This window comes from Cryptotermes secundus, unplaced genomic scaffold (assembly GCF_002891405.2).
Source record: "Cryptotermes secundus unplaced genomic scaffold, Csec_1.0 scaffold356, whole genome shotgun sequence".
Taxonomy (NCBI): Eukaryota; Metazoa; Arthropoda; class Insecta; order Blattodea; family Kalotermitidae; genus Cryptotermes; species Cryptotermes secundus.
The window spans coordinates 849,888-866,579 of record NW_019739946.1 but is presented as its reverse complement, the minus strand read 5'-3'; the positions used below and the strand labels follow the sequence as shown (position 1 = coordinate 866,579).

General features: G+C 42.9%; 1 protein-coding gene across 1 annotated transcript in view; it reads left to right on the top strand.

Annotated features, from left to right (window-relative positions):
* Positions 1-16,692, top strand: part of LOC111872083 (pikachurin) — a 147,282-nt gene that overhangs the window by 9,142 nt on the left and 121,448 nt on the right. Inside the window, exon 2 of the mRNA XM_023865628.2 lies at positions 11,028-11,229. Within this exon, the coding sequence (XP_023721396.1) occupies positions 11,028-11,229 (202 nt within the window). The remainder of the gene's footprint in view (positions 1-11,027; positions 11,230-16,692) is intronic.

Sequence of the window (16,692 nt, the reverse complement as noted above, 5' to 3'; positions counted from 1 at the left end):
CTAATCAATCTTCTTTCACGCCAATCGATACCTGTTTCCTTTAGGATCTGCATTAATTTGGTCCAGTTTACACGGTCAGATGCCTTCTGCCAGTCTATGAAGCAAACACACAGTTCTTCATCTATCTCCAAAGTTCGTTCTCCTATAATTCTCATCATCCCAATTGCATCCCTGGTTCCTTTTCCTCTTCTAAATCCAAACTGATCTTCTCCAAGTACATCCTGTATTTTACTTTCGATTATTCTTTTAAGTATCTTTGCTATTATCTTTGCTGTATGTGCAATAAGGCTTATTGTGCGATGGTCGCTGCATTTTGTAGCTTTTGTCTAATGTCTATGGTCCTTTCCCGTCTGTATCTACTTCTTCTGGTTCAACTTCTAAGGTTTCTGGCCGATTAGGTCGATCATATAGTTCTGTAATATACTTTTCCCAAATTTTCAGCACTTGTCTCTGATCTACTATTCTACTCCCCTGGGAGTCTTCGATGCCAACATTTTGATTCCCATTATTCTCTTTCCATCTTAGTNTAGTTCTTTTGTCTTCATGTACATCAAATCATAACGGCCTGTTCTTTGAAATTCCATAATCTCATTACATATCTTCTCAAGATATTCCTTTATGGCCCTGTCCGTGGCTCTTTTCATTTCATCTCTCAGTCTCCTGTATTTCCTCCTGCCTTCTTCATTTTTGACATTCATCCATTTCCTTCGCTCCTCCAGTTTACTCATCATCTCCTGTGTAATCCGTGGTTTTCTTGCTATCTTCTCAACTTTACCAACCAAATCACTGATAGTAACTAGCATGCATTCTTTTATATTGTTCCACTGCGCTTCAGCATTTCCGCTTTCTCCTTCAATTGCACCGAGTTTCTCTTCTAGGGTCTCTTGCACGCTTTGTCTTTGAGCATATAAGTTCTCCAAATCCCATCTGGGTCTGCGCCTTCGAAATCTTACAATTTTCTTCAACCTGGTTCGGACCTTGGCAACCATTAAGTTGTGGTCAGAGTCAATATCTGCCCCAGGAAGCGTCTTCACATCCTTCACACTGTTTCTGAATCGATATTTCACAAGGATGTAGTCCAGCTGATGCCTCCTCCAATCCCCAGGTGCCTTCCATGTGTAAATTCTTCTCTTTGGCTTCTTGAACCAAGTGTTGGTGACAATCAGTCCATTTCTTTCACAAAAGTCAATAAGCATTTTACCCCTGTGATTCCGTCTTCCTAGTCCATGTGATCCAACAATATTCTGATATGGTTCATCTCCAACAGTGCTATTCCAGTCTCCCAATATGATGCTGTTTGTGTCACCTCTTCCATCTTCCTGAAGAATTTCTTCAATTGTGTCATACACTTTTTCCACTTCATCATCTTCATACTCTGATTTTGGCATTTACACTTGCATAATCAGTATATCCACCTGGTCCGCCTTTAACTTCAGAGCAGTATATAATCTTGCACTTAAGCGACTTTGGATTTCACTTCTTATGTGTCTAAGGAACTCCGAGATCTACTTCCGCTCTGCCTGATCATCATCCTCGGGATGCAGCAGCGCCAGTATGATCGTGGCGGTCGGGCCCCCGTAGCTATGGTTCTGAATCTTGGGGAGCAGAACTGCTGTTCAATTATGTTTGGTCTGTAAACGTGCGAGTGATAGTGTACATGTCTTAAAGAGAAACATGCCGGTATGTTACCAACTCTTGAACCGTAGAAGTTTGCGCACTGCTGGTTTGTACTCGTAGAATTTCATATCGAGTTCATTCTGTTGAAGATGCAGAATTGCCGGCAATGCAGCAGGTAAAGCGGAAGATAAACTATAGACTCGAAGGTTCAAGGTAGAATGTAGGACAGAGAGGGGGGTGGGAGCTTTACAGCAAGTCGTCGTGCCATGCAGGTTTTGGCACCATCGATTTTACAATTACATGCTCTACCTGTAGATAAAGCGAGAGGACGTCTGACCCACAGCAGCAGTCACTTCATGCAGAATGAGAAATACCACAGCAGGCACCTGTTCGCTTTCATAAGGGTGTAAATTCTGAGGGAAGAAAGATTCAGAGTGTTTGGGAACGAAATGCTGAGGAGAATATCTGGGCCTTATAGGAGGAAGTGCCAGGAAAATTATGGAAATTACATAACGAAGAGCTTCAAAATTTGTAGGCTTATTATGTGAAAAGTAGGATGGGATTAAATGGGCATGTAGCACGCACGGGGAAGAGAAAAGTTTACAGAATTATGTTCTTAAATCTGTGAGAAAGAGACCTCTTTGGAAAATTGTGCTTATGTGACAGGGTAATGTTACAGGAAGCTCTGGGGAAAACTATTCGCCTACTTTCCTTTGATACGAAACGGACCGCATAGAAAACAGATTTAAGTGGACAGACAGACAACACGGTGATCTCATAAGCTTCCTAGAAATTAGGGGGATAAACAAACAGATGGGCAGACAAACGGACATACAGAAAACAATGTGATCTCATGAGCCTTGTCAATTATTTCAGAATGCAGGTACTAGCCTAGAAAGGGGGCATAGATATAGTATGAGTGCGTGAGTTCGATTTGACTGGCTCAGGATAGAGTTTAATAAAGGGCTTTTTGGAATCCGCTGTTCTAGCTTTGGGTTCCATAAAAGTGGAAATGCTTTGTTCACCTGAGATAATGTACCGAATTAGAGAAGCTCTGTACTATGGATATACATGGAATTAGAGCTAACATTTCATACACAGCAAGAGGACTTATCGCGTTGATGTGGCTCTTCTCAGACTTAAATACGTTGTTATCTCGAATATAGTTCAGCCCCGGATAGGTAAGAAAGAGTTTGGATTTGAGACCAAATTATGGCTAGTGTTTTGAGTTTTGGTATAGCGATTTTACATTTCGGGTCCGACATAGTAGCTTTGCCTAAGTGCTGCAACATGTCGTGTTTTAAATTACTTCCTTCAAGCTCAGTAAAGTACAGTAATCCCTTCTTTATTAAAGAGATGAGAGCCTGTAAAGTTCGAGCAAGCGAAAAGTAGTAAAAGAAAATGAATTTCCAATTAATTTAAAGCCATAATTATGGGTATGGTGACCTTCCGATGGGTACATAACAGCAGTGTATATACCACGTAACCCCATGGAACAGAATCCAGCTCAAGAAGCTGTTAATGTTGGCTCACCTACTCGAGAAATTAACCGCCTTTCGTATAACTCGAAGCTTTTATTGTCGTGTTCAGAAGAGACCGACCCTGGTTCGTATCTTTAGCCAGATGAATCCACTTATCACCGTCCAAACCAGTTTCTTTCAGATGCGTTCTAACATCTTCCATGTACATTATATATCTTCCAAGAGGTCTCTTCTTACTCAGATCTCCCAACAAAATTTTGTGCCAATTTATTGTCTCTCCATTTGATGTCCCGGACACATACCTATATTTATTTAGGCTACTGTAATGAATCGCAGTTTTCTGCATCGGGTATGGGCGGTCCAGGAGAGGCCAGGTGGATTTGTCGGTGATGCTTAAAGGAGAATGAACAGAACTAATTGAAGCAAAGTGTAATGGAATAGCAAATTAAGATTGAATCGAATTGTTGCTATTCTGCGTCGCGTAATCGCCCAGCATGGCCGGCTACTGTTATACATAATATTAATTTGAGTGATTCGCATGTGTTTGCACATGTTGGGAATCCTGAAGAGGAAGGATCCCATTCTTGCACTCTTGTGGGCGACTTAGGCCACTTCTTCGTCTTTCTCCGAACTCTTATGAAGTTTGAAGACCTTTTCTTTGAGAACCTGCGATTTAACAAGTTCGTGGAGTCATTAATTCTGGTATAGGAGTTTCTTGAAGCGACGTTTTCTGGATTATCCATCGAGGACCTTTCTGTCGTGCTGTTGAGGGCTTAACGTCTAGATTTCCCTGAGAAATGCGGCAGATTGGGTATGTAAAAACGTTGAGACCGCCTTGTTTTCGAAATGATCCAATGGAGGCTCTCGAGGGAAGCAACTCGTGACGGAAGTCCTGACGTGTCAACCGTCTCAGAAGGAGCCTCCTCTACGGAGAGCCCGTTGTCCAGTCTTTTCAAGAGGTAGGACGCAGAATCTGCGCCATACGGAATTGCTAACTTAACCACTTAACCATCGGCCAGCTGACATACAGTGCTTATTAGTGATTAGTGTGAACCACGAAAATTAATTTAGCCATTGTGACTTAATGGAAGTACATCACATTATTAAAGTGGACATAAGTGTACCTAGCAGTGCCAGTATAGACGTGCTACGTAATAAAATCTCCCTCTGAGGTACGTCTCCATGATCGTTGTATGTGCGTGCAACCAGGTGCTTTCTGTCCTGTTAAGCCATGTCTGTTAAGACCTGAAGACCAGATCTCCGGCTCTACCGATCCCAGCCAAAGCTAGTCACCATTCTGCCTGACCTTGCCAGAAGAACTGTGCAAATTCGCAGCCACCAGACCGACGCTGTCTACTGCCCCCCTTCCATCCTTCTACCTTCCCAGCCTATCACTATGATAACCGTGAAGAAAGTGAGGCGAAAAGAGGTAAGGACGGCACCCCAGGCAGAGGAACCAGCGGCATCATCGCCCGAGGAAGGACGTAGCTGCATCCAACGTCTAGGCGTTGCAGCGAGAGACAGGGAATACAGTTGGCAGGCGCTGGACTTGCTCACTGATTGAAGCTTACAGTGGCTGAGTCCTGTAAAGAACCTTGGGGTAAATACAGTGGGCCCTTAGTTTACGCCGATTTGGGTATCCGCCGGCTTGAACATTTTCGAGTAATTTCCTTTGTTTGCCCTAAATATTCTAAAAAATTCTATACCTAGCCTCCGCTACCAAGAAAAGTCCCTGCGCATCGCTACTGGTGTGTATTCATGACAACGCCGTGTTTGGGTATGGACTCCATCCGCTCATTCACTGTACATTATTATGCTCAATTATATTGTGACATGAGGACCGAAAGCCTGAATAGTTTAACAGTAAAAGTCGTCCTTTCCTAGGCTACGTCAAGGCAAACACATCCGCTGTAATGGACACATGACGTCACAATAGAAAACAGGTGGGCCATGGCTGAACAACGCAATGTTTACTATTGGCTCCGTGCCGAGGTTATAAAACGAGTCATTGAAGCCAAATTATGCAGTCCCGTGTGGAGGTGGGGTCGACTACCTCCACCGTAGCCTTGCGAGTTGTAGGAGCCGACGAAAAACGAAGTCTCGAATCTGAAACAGTAAAATACCGTCACGAGTCCCACGGGGCTCGGACCCAAGAATGAATGCACTGACGACGGCCATCAGCAATTGAAGACGACAGACCAGTCTGTCGTTAGAGATAGCGACCCACATCAGCAAACCCGCAACTATCTGACAATAATAAAAATCTGGCCGTAAGCCCCAGATGGGTGCTTTATTCCAAGAGAGACTGACCGACTGACCGTCGGTCGTAACATAAGACTCAGACTCCGACTTAAATTATGCAGGATACAAGCAGAACTAACCCTAAACCATGCAAACCCAAATGTGCACATTATTGGACAAGGAGAATCCATGCATAGGAAACATAAGGTGGCCGTGGTCAGACCTACGACTGTTCAGCTGACTAACTGCAGTTTCAGAGTAGTTGCGTAAGTTAAGGCATAACCTGCTGCACAAGCCTGCATTCACAGGAAACTTCTGTATGCCTTATATAAATTTTATTTAGTGCAGTGCAGTGACAGGATGCACAGAGCCCACAGTGACCTGGACGCCGTGACAGCGCGCATATAATCGTGCTGAAACTGCGGTGCAACAAACGTAGCGCCTACATAGAGAGGCCGGCCCCTGTACAGTGCAGTGCAGTGACACAGAACCCACAGTGACCTGGACGCCGTGACAGCGCGCATATAATCGTGCTGAAACTGCGGTGCAACAAACGTAGCGCCTACATAGAGAGGCCGGCCCCTGTACAGTGCAGTGCAGTGACACAGACCCCACAGTGACCTGGATGCCGTGACAGCGTGGATATACTCGTGCTGAAACTGCGGTGCAACAAACGTAGCGCCTACATAGAGAGGCCGAGCCCCGTACAGTGCAGTGCAGTGACACAAAGCCCACAGTGACCTGGATGCCGTGACAGCGCGGATGTACTCGTGCTGAAACTGCGGTGCAACAAACGTAGCGCCTACATAGAGAGGCCGACCCCTGTACAGTGCAGTGCAGTGACACAACGCCCACAGTGACCTGGATGCCATGACAGCGCGGATATACTCGTGCTGAAACTGCGGTGCAACAAACGTAGCGCCTACATAGGGAGGCCGAACCATCCCCTCGCCGAAGAGGGGGCCCCATTTGTTCACATGTGCATGTCTAGGAGAGAATGAAAGTCCTTGCCATGGATCTCGAGGAGACTGAAGCCACGAATGACTGTGCTGGCGAGTTGCAGCAACAATTTAACCAACCGACCATGGGTTAGAAGAGAGACACTCGCCAACGAGTAACGACGTGAGCAGAAGAGGACAATGTTGGGATCCTTTACCAGGCAACCACTAATAAAGATGAACTCAAAAGACTTAGTGCGTTATAGAGCGGGTAATTAGCGATAACGCAGTTACGAGTTGTGGGAGTCCAATAAATGTAATTACGAATCCAAAGCCCATGTCTGGTCACCAAACGTGTGACAGTATTGGGCCTTAATTGTTTTGTATAAATCCGTGCTTTAAATTAAAAAATCAAAGTGTAACCATGTCTACTCGCATGAGTGGAAATATGACCAAATTACCAAGCAAGTCTATTAACGTTAGAAGCAAATATGGAAGTCGTTAGAAACATGGGAAGCAGGGAATTGCCCCCGGTCGGCGCTGACTGTCCACAGCCGGGGAATTCCCCTCGTCAGTAAGACCTACATATTCACATTTTATTGCAGGAATAGGCGAACACGCGGTAGCATAGTTGGTTTAGGCACTCTGCTACAAGCCGGAAGGTCGCCGGTTCGAATCCCAGTGAGGTGGAATTTTTCGGTTGACCTAATCCTTCCAGCTGCACTATGGCCTCGGGGTCCACTCAGCCTCTAATAGAAATGAATACCAGGAATCTTCCTGGACGTTAAAGGCCTGTCGGCGCGCAGGGCTGAAAACCGTACCGCCATCTGTGAGCCTATTGTCTGGACAAATATGGGAGCCTCAGAGTCTCACATCCCTATGGGCATTCACTGTCTGTTACAGGGACAGCTTTTCTTTTACCTTTTATTGCAGAATAAATGTTATATAAAGCCATGTATATAACGTTTATGTTTAAAATGTACAAATGTTCTCTATTATTTTATAAAAGAGAATCTCAGTGTTTGTGTACGTGGAACGCATACCAGTGAAATACGTTATAATTCGTTTTTCATACAAGCCGTTTGGATTTACGCCGCAACAAACCAATGTTCTACTGTACAAGAAATGCCACGAACATCTGAGTCGGGGAAGTCCCTGCCCCGTGGGGTGCAACATACAGTTGCGCATCGTGAAAAGTTGATCCCTGTTGTTATATACGTGCGACTGTGAGCCTTTAGAAGCTGCTGGAATTACGTAACCATGCACACTCAAGTATCTTCCAGTGTTGCGTAGTGTCCTCGGCATAGATTGGTTCAACAGGCTGATGTGACTGACGTCTGATTCTACAGGGGATGGACAAAAATACGGAAACACCTCGTGAAATGCATGCCTGAATTGAAGTGTTTATTTTACCGACGTTTGTAGGTGACGCTGCCGTATCTGCCCAACACCACTACCTGTACAACCTCCGCAATACGTTGCAAGCTTCGTCTGTTGTCGAGACAGTGTTCTGTGCAATTTTTAGTGCAGCATGTCAGAACTAACAGAATTCCAACGCGGGCAAATTGTTGGGGCCCGTATGGTGGCTACTTCCCTAACCAAAGTAGCCGAGGTTTTTGGTGTTTCGCGAGGCACATTATCCAAGATTGTGACCTCATACAGGAGGACTGGAAAAACCGTATCCGATAAACACCAGTGTGGACGGAAATGTGTGTTGGGTGATCGAGACAGACGAACATTGCGTAGGATTGTGACGAAAAATAAGAAGACTACAGCTGCAAAAGTGACTGCTGAACTGAATGTCACGCTCACAATCCCTGTCAGCACCAAAACAGTATGAAGGGAACTCCACAAGCAGAGTACTTCAGGACGAACTGCAATTCCAAAGCCACTCATCAGTGATCAAAATGCCACTAAGAGGACAGTGTGGTGCCGAAGTCATAAAATCTGGACTACGGAGCAATGGATGATGGTCATTTGGTCGGATGAGTCCTCCTTCACACTGTTTCCGACTTCTGGCCGAGTTTACGTCTGGAGAACGCCATCCCAAGCTTACGATCCAGATTGTTTGCTGCCAAGAGTGAAACGTGGCTGGGGTTTGATCATGGTATGGGCAGCCATATCGTGGTATTCTGTCGGACCCATCATTACCCTGCAAGGTCACGTCACTTCCAACGACTATGTGACCATTTTGGGCGACCAGGTCCATCCCATGGTGCAAACTTTGTTCCCTAATGGTGATGCCATTTACCAAGACAACAGTGCCCGTGTTCACACAGCTCACATCGTCCAAGACCGGTTTCCTGAGCACTAAGATGAAGTGTCACGTCTGCCATGGCCCCCACAATCGCCAGATATCAATATTATTGAAACTTTGTGGTCTGTTTTGGAGAGGTCACGTCTGCCATGGCCCCCACAATCGCCAGATATCAATATTATTGAAACTTTGTGGTCTGTTTTGGAGAGCGATCTGCGTGCGCGCTATCCACCTCCATCATCGATAACAGAACTTAACATGTTTTTCAGGAAGAATGGTACAAGATTCCCTTGCAAATCATACAGGACCTCTATTTATGTATTCCAAGGAGACTGCAGGCAGTTCTGCAAGCCTGAGGTTGTCCTACACTATATTAGTCACGGTAATGTGTTTTTTGTTCGGTGTTTCCATATTTTTGTCCATCCCCTGTAGTTTCGTTAGGAGGTAGGAGTTGACAGGAAATTTCCTTGCCGAAACGGAAATAAACATCACTTACAGTATCATACTGCATTTCCTAAACTTTTTGGAATATACGCACACACTCAGATCTGCGTCTAATTCGGCCGTGCCAGGGTTTCCATGGCGACGGCCATGTGAGATTTATTGCGAACTAAGTGACACTGGGGCAGGCTTTCGCTGAGAATATCAGTTTCCCCTTCCAATTCTCGTTTCAACAACTGTTCCATATTCATGAATCACCGTTTTACTGTTACAGTCTCGATACAGACAGCGTCGTTAAATTAGCAACCTAAAATGAAGCTTTCTGTCATTCGACGCTGTGTGAATGCGCCGATGCAACTTCTTGTTATGTCCACTTGTTTAGTGTGAAGTTCTTCAGTCTCTCGTTTTTACTGCAGCTTTGCTTGCCTGACTGTTGCTGAGTGACCATGTAAGTTACAGTGCATAAAGCGATTTGTGTGGAAACTTTTATAAATATTTCTGTTTGATATTTAAAGAATACGTACATCACAATGCCATTTGACTGCCCTAAGCAGCAGAAAATGTGTGCGATGTTAAAGTTTTTCATCTTTTGAATCTAAATTTAATGATGAATTAGTGTAATTTGGTATCTTATTTTTTGCACTGCAAGTTCGCTTGCGGACTACAAGCCACGGAGTTTGTTTGTTTTGTATTACGTTGTGTAAGAATTTAATATGTTTATCATATTTATTAATTATGTACATAAAAGACTGCTATAATAAAAGATTACACATAGTTGCATGTAGGAGTTTATTTAAGATGTGTGATGTAAGAACTAAGCAACTTCAGTATCTCAGTGGCTTATCTGGACGAAGAACGGGCGCCTTGGGTAGTCACGACTAAAATTACTATAATCTCAGTTTTCCCGAGTTTGTATCTTATCTCAGAGATTCAGGATTATAGAATGACAGTGTTGATTGTGGTAATGCTTTTGTCTTAACGCATTTATGGTACCGATGTTGAGGTGAGCAGAACTACAGACCTGTACAGAACTTGTGATACAAGTATATAGATCGATCAAGTATAATGGCCTTCATTCTGCATGCGCAGTAGTGAGAGCTGGATTACTTTACGATAGTAACATTTCAGACTATGTTTGTTACAAAAGTCGTTTTTGTGATTTTGTCTTCGCCCTTCCGTTTCAGGGGGCCCTGGTGCCTCTCGGTTTATAATTCCATGTTACTTTCGGCCGCCTGTCTTCGCCGGTTCCACCTAAGGAGTCTCGTCTTGTCTTCCTGTATGTTATAATCTCCTCGTGTAATTCAATATCTGTATTCATACCTAACCGTGCATATGAAGCGAAATGTCTTTAAAGTTCTGATTTCTGCTGGCTTTACTCCTCTCGTCCCTCCCCATCCCGTGCCCATCAGATCCATAGCCGCCTTAAAGAATATTTTCTGCAAATTTCCAGTGCCCATGGATATTATTTATCCGAAGTGAATATAAATATTTGTTAGCTATGAATGACTGTTCTTTGCTTTCGAAATTTATCTTGTAATATAAGATCCTTCAAACATGGAATTTCACGATTTATTGCATTGCTTCTAATTTCTCCTTGTCTTGACCACACTAATTACACTGAAAATAAGAGCCATGCAGTCAATCGACGTTTCGGAGGAACATGTCGCCTCCATCTTCGGTGTCGAAGAATATGCCAAGCATGAAAGCAGCTGATTTCTTGCTTGACTTGTTCTTTGTTACTGAAGATGGAGGCGATATGTTACCGGGCTACACGGCGTCGTATACCAAAAGATATAACTCTTCAAATCCACCTCTGTGAAAACCTCAGATCCTGCATGCATAACATATGCTCGGGTACCGGCCCAAATTCTCTTGTTACAGCATCTCCTTTTCTGCCTCATCTAGGCTTGTTATTTCTGTGCTGCCCTCGACCACCTTGTCTTCAGAGACTTTGGAGTAAGAAGAGTTTAATCCGTGCCCAAGTTTGAGGACGATGTTGCCACTTAAAGCCCTTTAAACGGAAGTTTTCATGTTACTACTCTTCTGTTTCAGATGTGGAGATAAGGTCACCGCGGTTCACAGGCCAGGGTTGGCTCGCGTTTCCAGCACTTCGTGCCGCATATAAACACGTGCAGTTGGAACTTGAGTTCCGTCCGGAGGCCTGGGACGGTATTTTACTTCTGACGGGAGAACGCGATGACATGGCGGGGGACTTCATGGCCCTGCTCCTGCATCAGGGATTCGTCGAGTTCAGGTACGTCACATCCGGTTTCTTGCACTTCGTGTGCCCTTCCCATGCTCTGAACCGGATAACGCAATTTAATTCTCTCGTGATATGTGTAATGACATTGTGAAGTGTCTCTTGACGACACAGGCCTGCGCGTCACCGTTTCCAGGGATACCAGTGCACTTTAACTTGTTCTGCATTTCGTTTTTGGCAGAGATATGTAAAATGTTCAGCCTAGTCCATGCGAATTGCATGGGTCTGCTTGTTTTAGAAATTCTGTGGCATAATGTCCTCGTGTTCGAACAGAACTACCCTGTCTCCAGTGCATAACTTTTGAACTAGTTGAATGATTATACATCGTGCCATTCAAGGGCATCACCCAGTCTTTGCACTTTACCTTGCTTTTAACTTAAAATTTTGGAACTACCCTTCTATCTCTGTATTGTGCATTCAAACAATTAGAATTGGCATATTTTCACAAAATTTGGCATGAAATTCGTACTATTGTAGAACATTCAAATTTCACATTTTTCAGTTTCCTAGAATTTCTAATAACAAGATGGCGGACACGTGGACTTGTGAAAAGACAGTGATATTGCGCTTATTATAGGGGTTTTCAAAGACGCATGACAATAGATCTTCGAAATATTCTCATATTAGTCTGAGGTTATTTCTTTTTGTGCTATTATTTGCAATATGTCGGCTTCGCGAAATATTAATTTAACTTTCAATTTGACAGCTAACTAACGAACCATTGAATTTATGTGTAAGGATTCATGACAAATATTCCTGGAGGTTGTGTGTGACCATGGACTTTGCTTGGCGAGTTCATCTGATCATAATATCCAATACTGAAGAAATACAAAGTATGTATTTAAGAAGCTCTTCTAAATAAGCATTTTCTCGTGAAATAACGGCAGTTCATGACAGACTATTGTTCACAAGAACTCACCGGCGTAATTAATATTACATGTAACCAGGGTATGGGCGCTCATAATACTGTGACATGACGACTAAAACCCGGAAAAGCTGTTCCAGAGTAGATGTTCATTGCTAGACAACGACTCTATAAAGAAAATTATTAATACGACTACTATACGAAAAGTAACCTCCCTTTATTTTAGGCAACTGAATTAGGACCGGGACAGAGCTCTCGCATGCGAGGTAGCGTCACATGACTCATTGCCCTCTAAAATAATCACATAACTGGTCACCTAGTGTTTGTTCTTGTCTGTACAAAGTGAGTTACGATGTGCCCTGCTATTGATAATCCCGCCAGCTGCGAAATTCACACTGTTATTCTCTGAGTACTAAGGAAATCATTGCGAATGATGCGCTATTTACGGACAAAATTTAGTGACCGAAGGAACTGTAAGACAGTAGTGTAGAATGTCCAAAGATGGGAGGGCGAACAGACGTTCACCATGAAGAGCGAAGGAAGTGGTCGGCCATCTGTAGTGAGTGATGATCGTCTTCAAAATGTTGACTGTCCCGCTAATTAAGCACGACGCCATGTTCAAAAAATAAGCAGATTATATAAGTTTTATATTGTATACAGTTCGACAACGGCGGTGACGCAAAATATGTATTGCCTTTCGGATGTCAGTACGTGATCAAACCATAACAAGCAGACTTCGGAAATTCTTCTTAAGGATAGCTGATGTACGTGTATATACGCGGTAGTCATTAAGTTCGTGGAATGTGGTTTTATCGCATCATATTACAATGCAGATCCTAAAGGAAACAGGCATCGATAGGCGTGAAAGAAGATTGATTAGCAAATTGTACATGGATCAGAAAGTTAGAGTACGACTGGACAGAGGGGAGACAGGAAGTGTGCAGATTGGAAGAGGAGTTCGACAAGGATGCTGTTTATCACCAATTCTGTTCAACTTGTACAGCGAATGCCTTACCAAGGAAGCTCTGGATGGGCTCGGAGACTTCAAATTAGGAGGGCAAATTATTCAAACTGTGAAATATGCAGATGACCTTGTGTTAATGGCTAAGGAAGAAACTGTGCTACAGGGCATGATTGATAGACTAATTGAAATTGGAAGGTGCTATGGCATGGAAATGAATGTGGAGAAACAAAAGTTATGAAAATTTCGAGACAACCAACCCCAGTCACAATAAAGATAGACCAAAAACAACTGGAGAATGTGAAATGTTTTAAATATTTGGGTAGCTTGTTAACAGATGATGGAAGGTGTACTAGTGAAATTAAATCCAGGATTGCCATGGCAAAAGCTGCATTTAGCAAGAAGAAGAATCTTTTTACCAGCAAATTGGACTTAAATTTGAGGAAGAAACTAGTGAAATGCTACATTTGGAGCATAGCTCTGTATGGGGCTGAAACATGGACACTTAGGGCAGTAGATCAGAAACATCTGGAAAGTTTCGAAATGTGGTGTTGGAGAAGGATGGAGAAGATCAGTTGGACCGATTATGTGAGAAATGAAGAAGTGTTAATTAGAGTCAGTGAGCAGAGGAATATCCTACACGAAATAAGAAAACGGAAGGCTAATTGGATTGGTCATATCTTACGCGGTAACTGCCTTCTAAAAGAAGTTATTGAAGGAAAGATAGAGGGGCGGATAGAAGTGACAAGAAGACGAGGAAGAAGACGTAAGAAGATGCTGGATGACCTTGGGAGCAGAAGAGGATACTGTCATTTGAAGGAGAAAGCTCTAGATCGCATTAAGTGGAGGAATTGTTTTGGAAGAGACTGTGGACCTGTCGTCTGACAGATTACTGATGATGATGATTACAAGGTATTCACATACACTTACACAGATCCACATCGGCCCTCAAAATAGTTGCCGTTGGCCGCTATGCAAGTCTGCCAACGTTGATATAGCTGCCGGAAACACTGCTGAAACATATTGACAGGAAATTACTGTACGGCGTCTCTTGTGGCATTGACGACCTCCTCGGACGACTGAAATCTACGACAAAGTAGCTTTGCTTTCAAGCGGTGAAAGAGAAAGATATCGCAGGGTGCGAGATTAGGTGAGTACGGAGGGTGAGGCAAAACGTTGACCTGTTGCCTTGTCAGTTCCTCTTGGACAAGAGCAGAGCGATGTGCAGGGGCGTTGTCGTATAGCAACAGCCAATTCTTCCTACGCCAAACGTTTCGCTAGGGATTTGCCTAGTTTTTGGCGGAACTTGATGTTTGCCCGTTGTTCAAACTGCCACATTTTCGATTTCTGCCACTTGCATTTAACTGCAGGTCACAATAGAGGTCGTAGTTCTACTTGCACTGTTTGCACACAACTGCCTCTTGCTGTGACGAGAGATGAACCGACAGGGCATCATATGGTACCTCAACCTATCCTCTGTAATGCACTGCAACGACGCTTTGAGGCCATTCCACGAACTTATTGACTGCCATCATAGCTAGGTCTGTAAATACTTCGCTAAAGCCTGTCATATGTTGACGATAGAAGTATAGATGTGTGAATGGAACTAAACTTTGAGAGTGTATCTGGCGAGTTTAACCTAGAACAATTACAAATTGAAATCATATGGTGAAGTGGAGCATTAAACTGCAGAATTATGATCTTATAATTCTTTCCCAGCCTTTGAAGAATCTCAAGTAGACTACAAATTACATATTCTTACAAGAAATTCCTGTTATATTGAGACATTTATTATCAATTCATATTCGCCGCAATGTTTCTTGAAGAAGCCCAAATCTGTATTTCAATTTCGAGGAAGAAGGTGCTTACATGAGCAGTCGAATAATTGTTTCGAGAAAGACTGTGTTCCACGGTTAGGTAATTGATGGATTTCATAGTATGTTTATTAGTTCGGTCAGTATTATAACCACTACAGTCAACAGATTAATCATTCTGTCTGTTGTCTACGCGGCGGATGCGAGTTTCATCCTATTGAAAAGGTCTCTCCGATTAATGTGTAACAGTAGTACATAATTTACGGCTAATCAATGATAAACGTTCGATTGTCCAGTCGATGATTCATGTAGATGTATATTGGCGCGAAACTCAATATGGGATTCATCAGTACTACAGACGCACAATTACGAGTATGCTGCAACTCCTGCACAGACGTCAGTAATTTCGGTGTCTCCATTGATGCATTTCGTTTCGTAATAAAGTGATGCAGCTAATGATATCCTGTCTCACTGTCACTGCTTCTCGTTGCACGTCCGGCATTTTGTGTCAAGCTACCTTACTCCATTTGCAGCTCCCTCAGTGACGTCAGTTCCAAGCATATATATTCTTCTTCTTCTTCTTCAGAGGTCCCTTTGTTGTTTTGAATACCTCGTAGCTGTTCATCATTTCTTATTATTGTAAGAGATTGCAAATACCAGACTCTAAAGATCATTAAATATGCCTCTTTTTCTTGACGGACTTGGCTCTCTGGCCTATACCCATTCAGAATTAATTAATTATGTAAGTTGAATCATACAGACAGCTGGTAGGACTCGGATGTATGAGCAGCCCGTCGCAAGGCAGCTACCTACACTCGACAACACAAACAGAAAATACTTTTCTTTCATTTCATTAAATACAATTTTTTATTTATTTAATTGTCAAATCTCGCTTCGGTGTAAGCAGAGACTATTCGATGTTTCTGTCTTCAATCCAAAGAGTCCTACAAAACACTTTGTTTTTTAATTGGATCAGGTTACAGCGGGGCTTGACAGAATTTCCGTGTTCAGTGCTACTTCAAAATGTGTATAACTGCTGTCCACTTCTTTATGTAATGAAATTTAATTTTTCTTAGTAGGTAATAAGAACACAAGTGAGATAAATGGGGATAATCTGAACAATACAAGACGTGAAACCAGCAGGCATTTCAGGAACAAAAAGAGGGAATATTTGAAAGACAAAATTGATGAGCTTACAATGAACAGTAAGAACAAGAACATTAGAGACCTGTATAGAAGGATAAATGACTTTAAGAGGGGTTACCAGCCTAGCTGTAACTTAGTGAAGGATGAGAATGATGATCTGCTTCCAGATTCCCACAACATTTTGAATAGGTGGAGGAACTACTTCTCTCAGTTATTGAATGTACATAGGGTCAGTGCTGTTAAGCAGACAGAAATCCATGCAGCTGAGCCGTTAGTACCTGATCCTAGCTCTTTTGAGGTTGGAAGTGCTATTGCAAAATTGAAACGGTATAAATCGCCAGGTAGTGATCAAATTCCGGCATAACTTCTTCAAGCAGGAGACGAAATAATACGTTCTAAGATCCACTATCTAATTACTTCTATTTGGCATAAGGAAAAATTGCTTGATCAGTGGAAGGGGTATATTATTGTACCAGTTCACAAGAAGGGTGATAAAACTGACTATAGTAGTTATCGGGGGATATCACTGCTAACAACTTCATATAAAATTTTGTCCAATATTCTTCTTTCAAGGTTAAGTCCATATATAGATGAAATTATTGGGGATCATCAGTGTGGGTTTCGACGTAACAGATCAACTACAGATCAGATCTTTTGCACTCATCAGATAT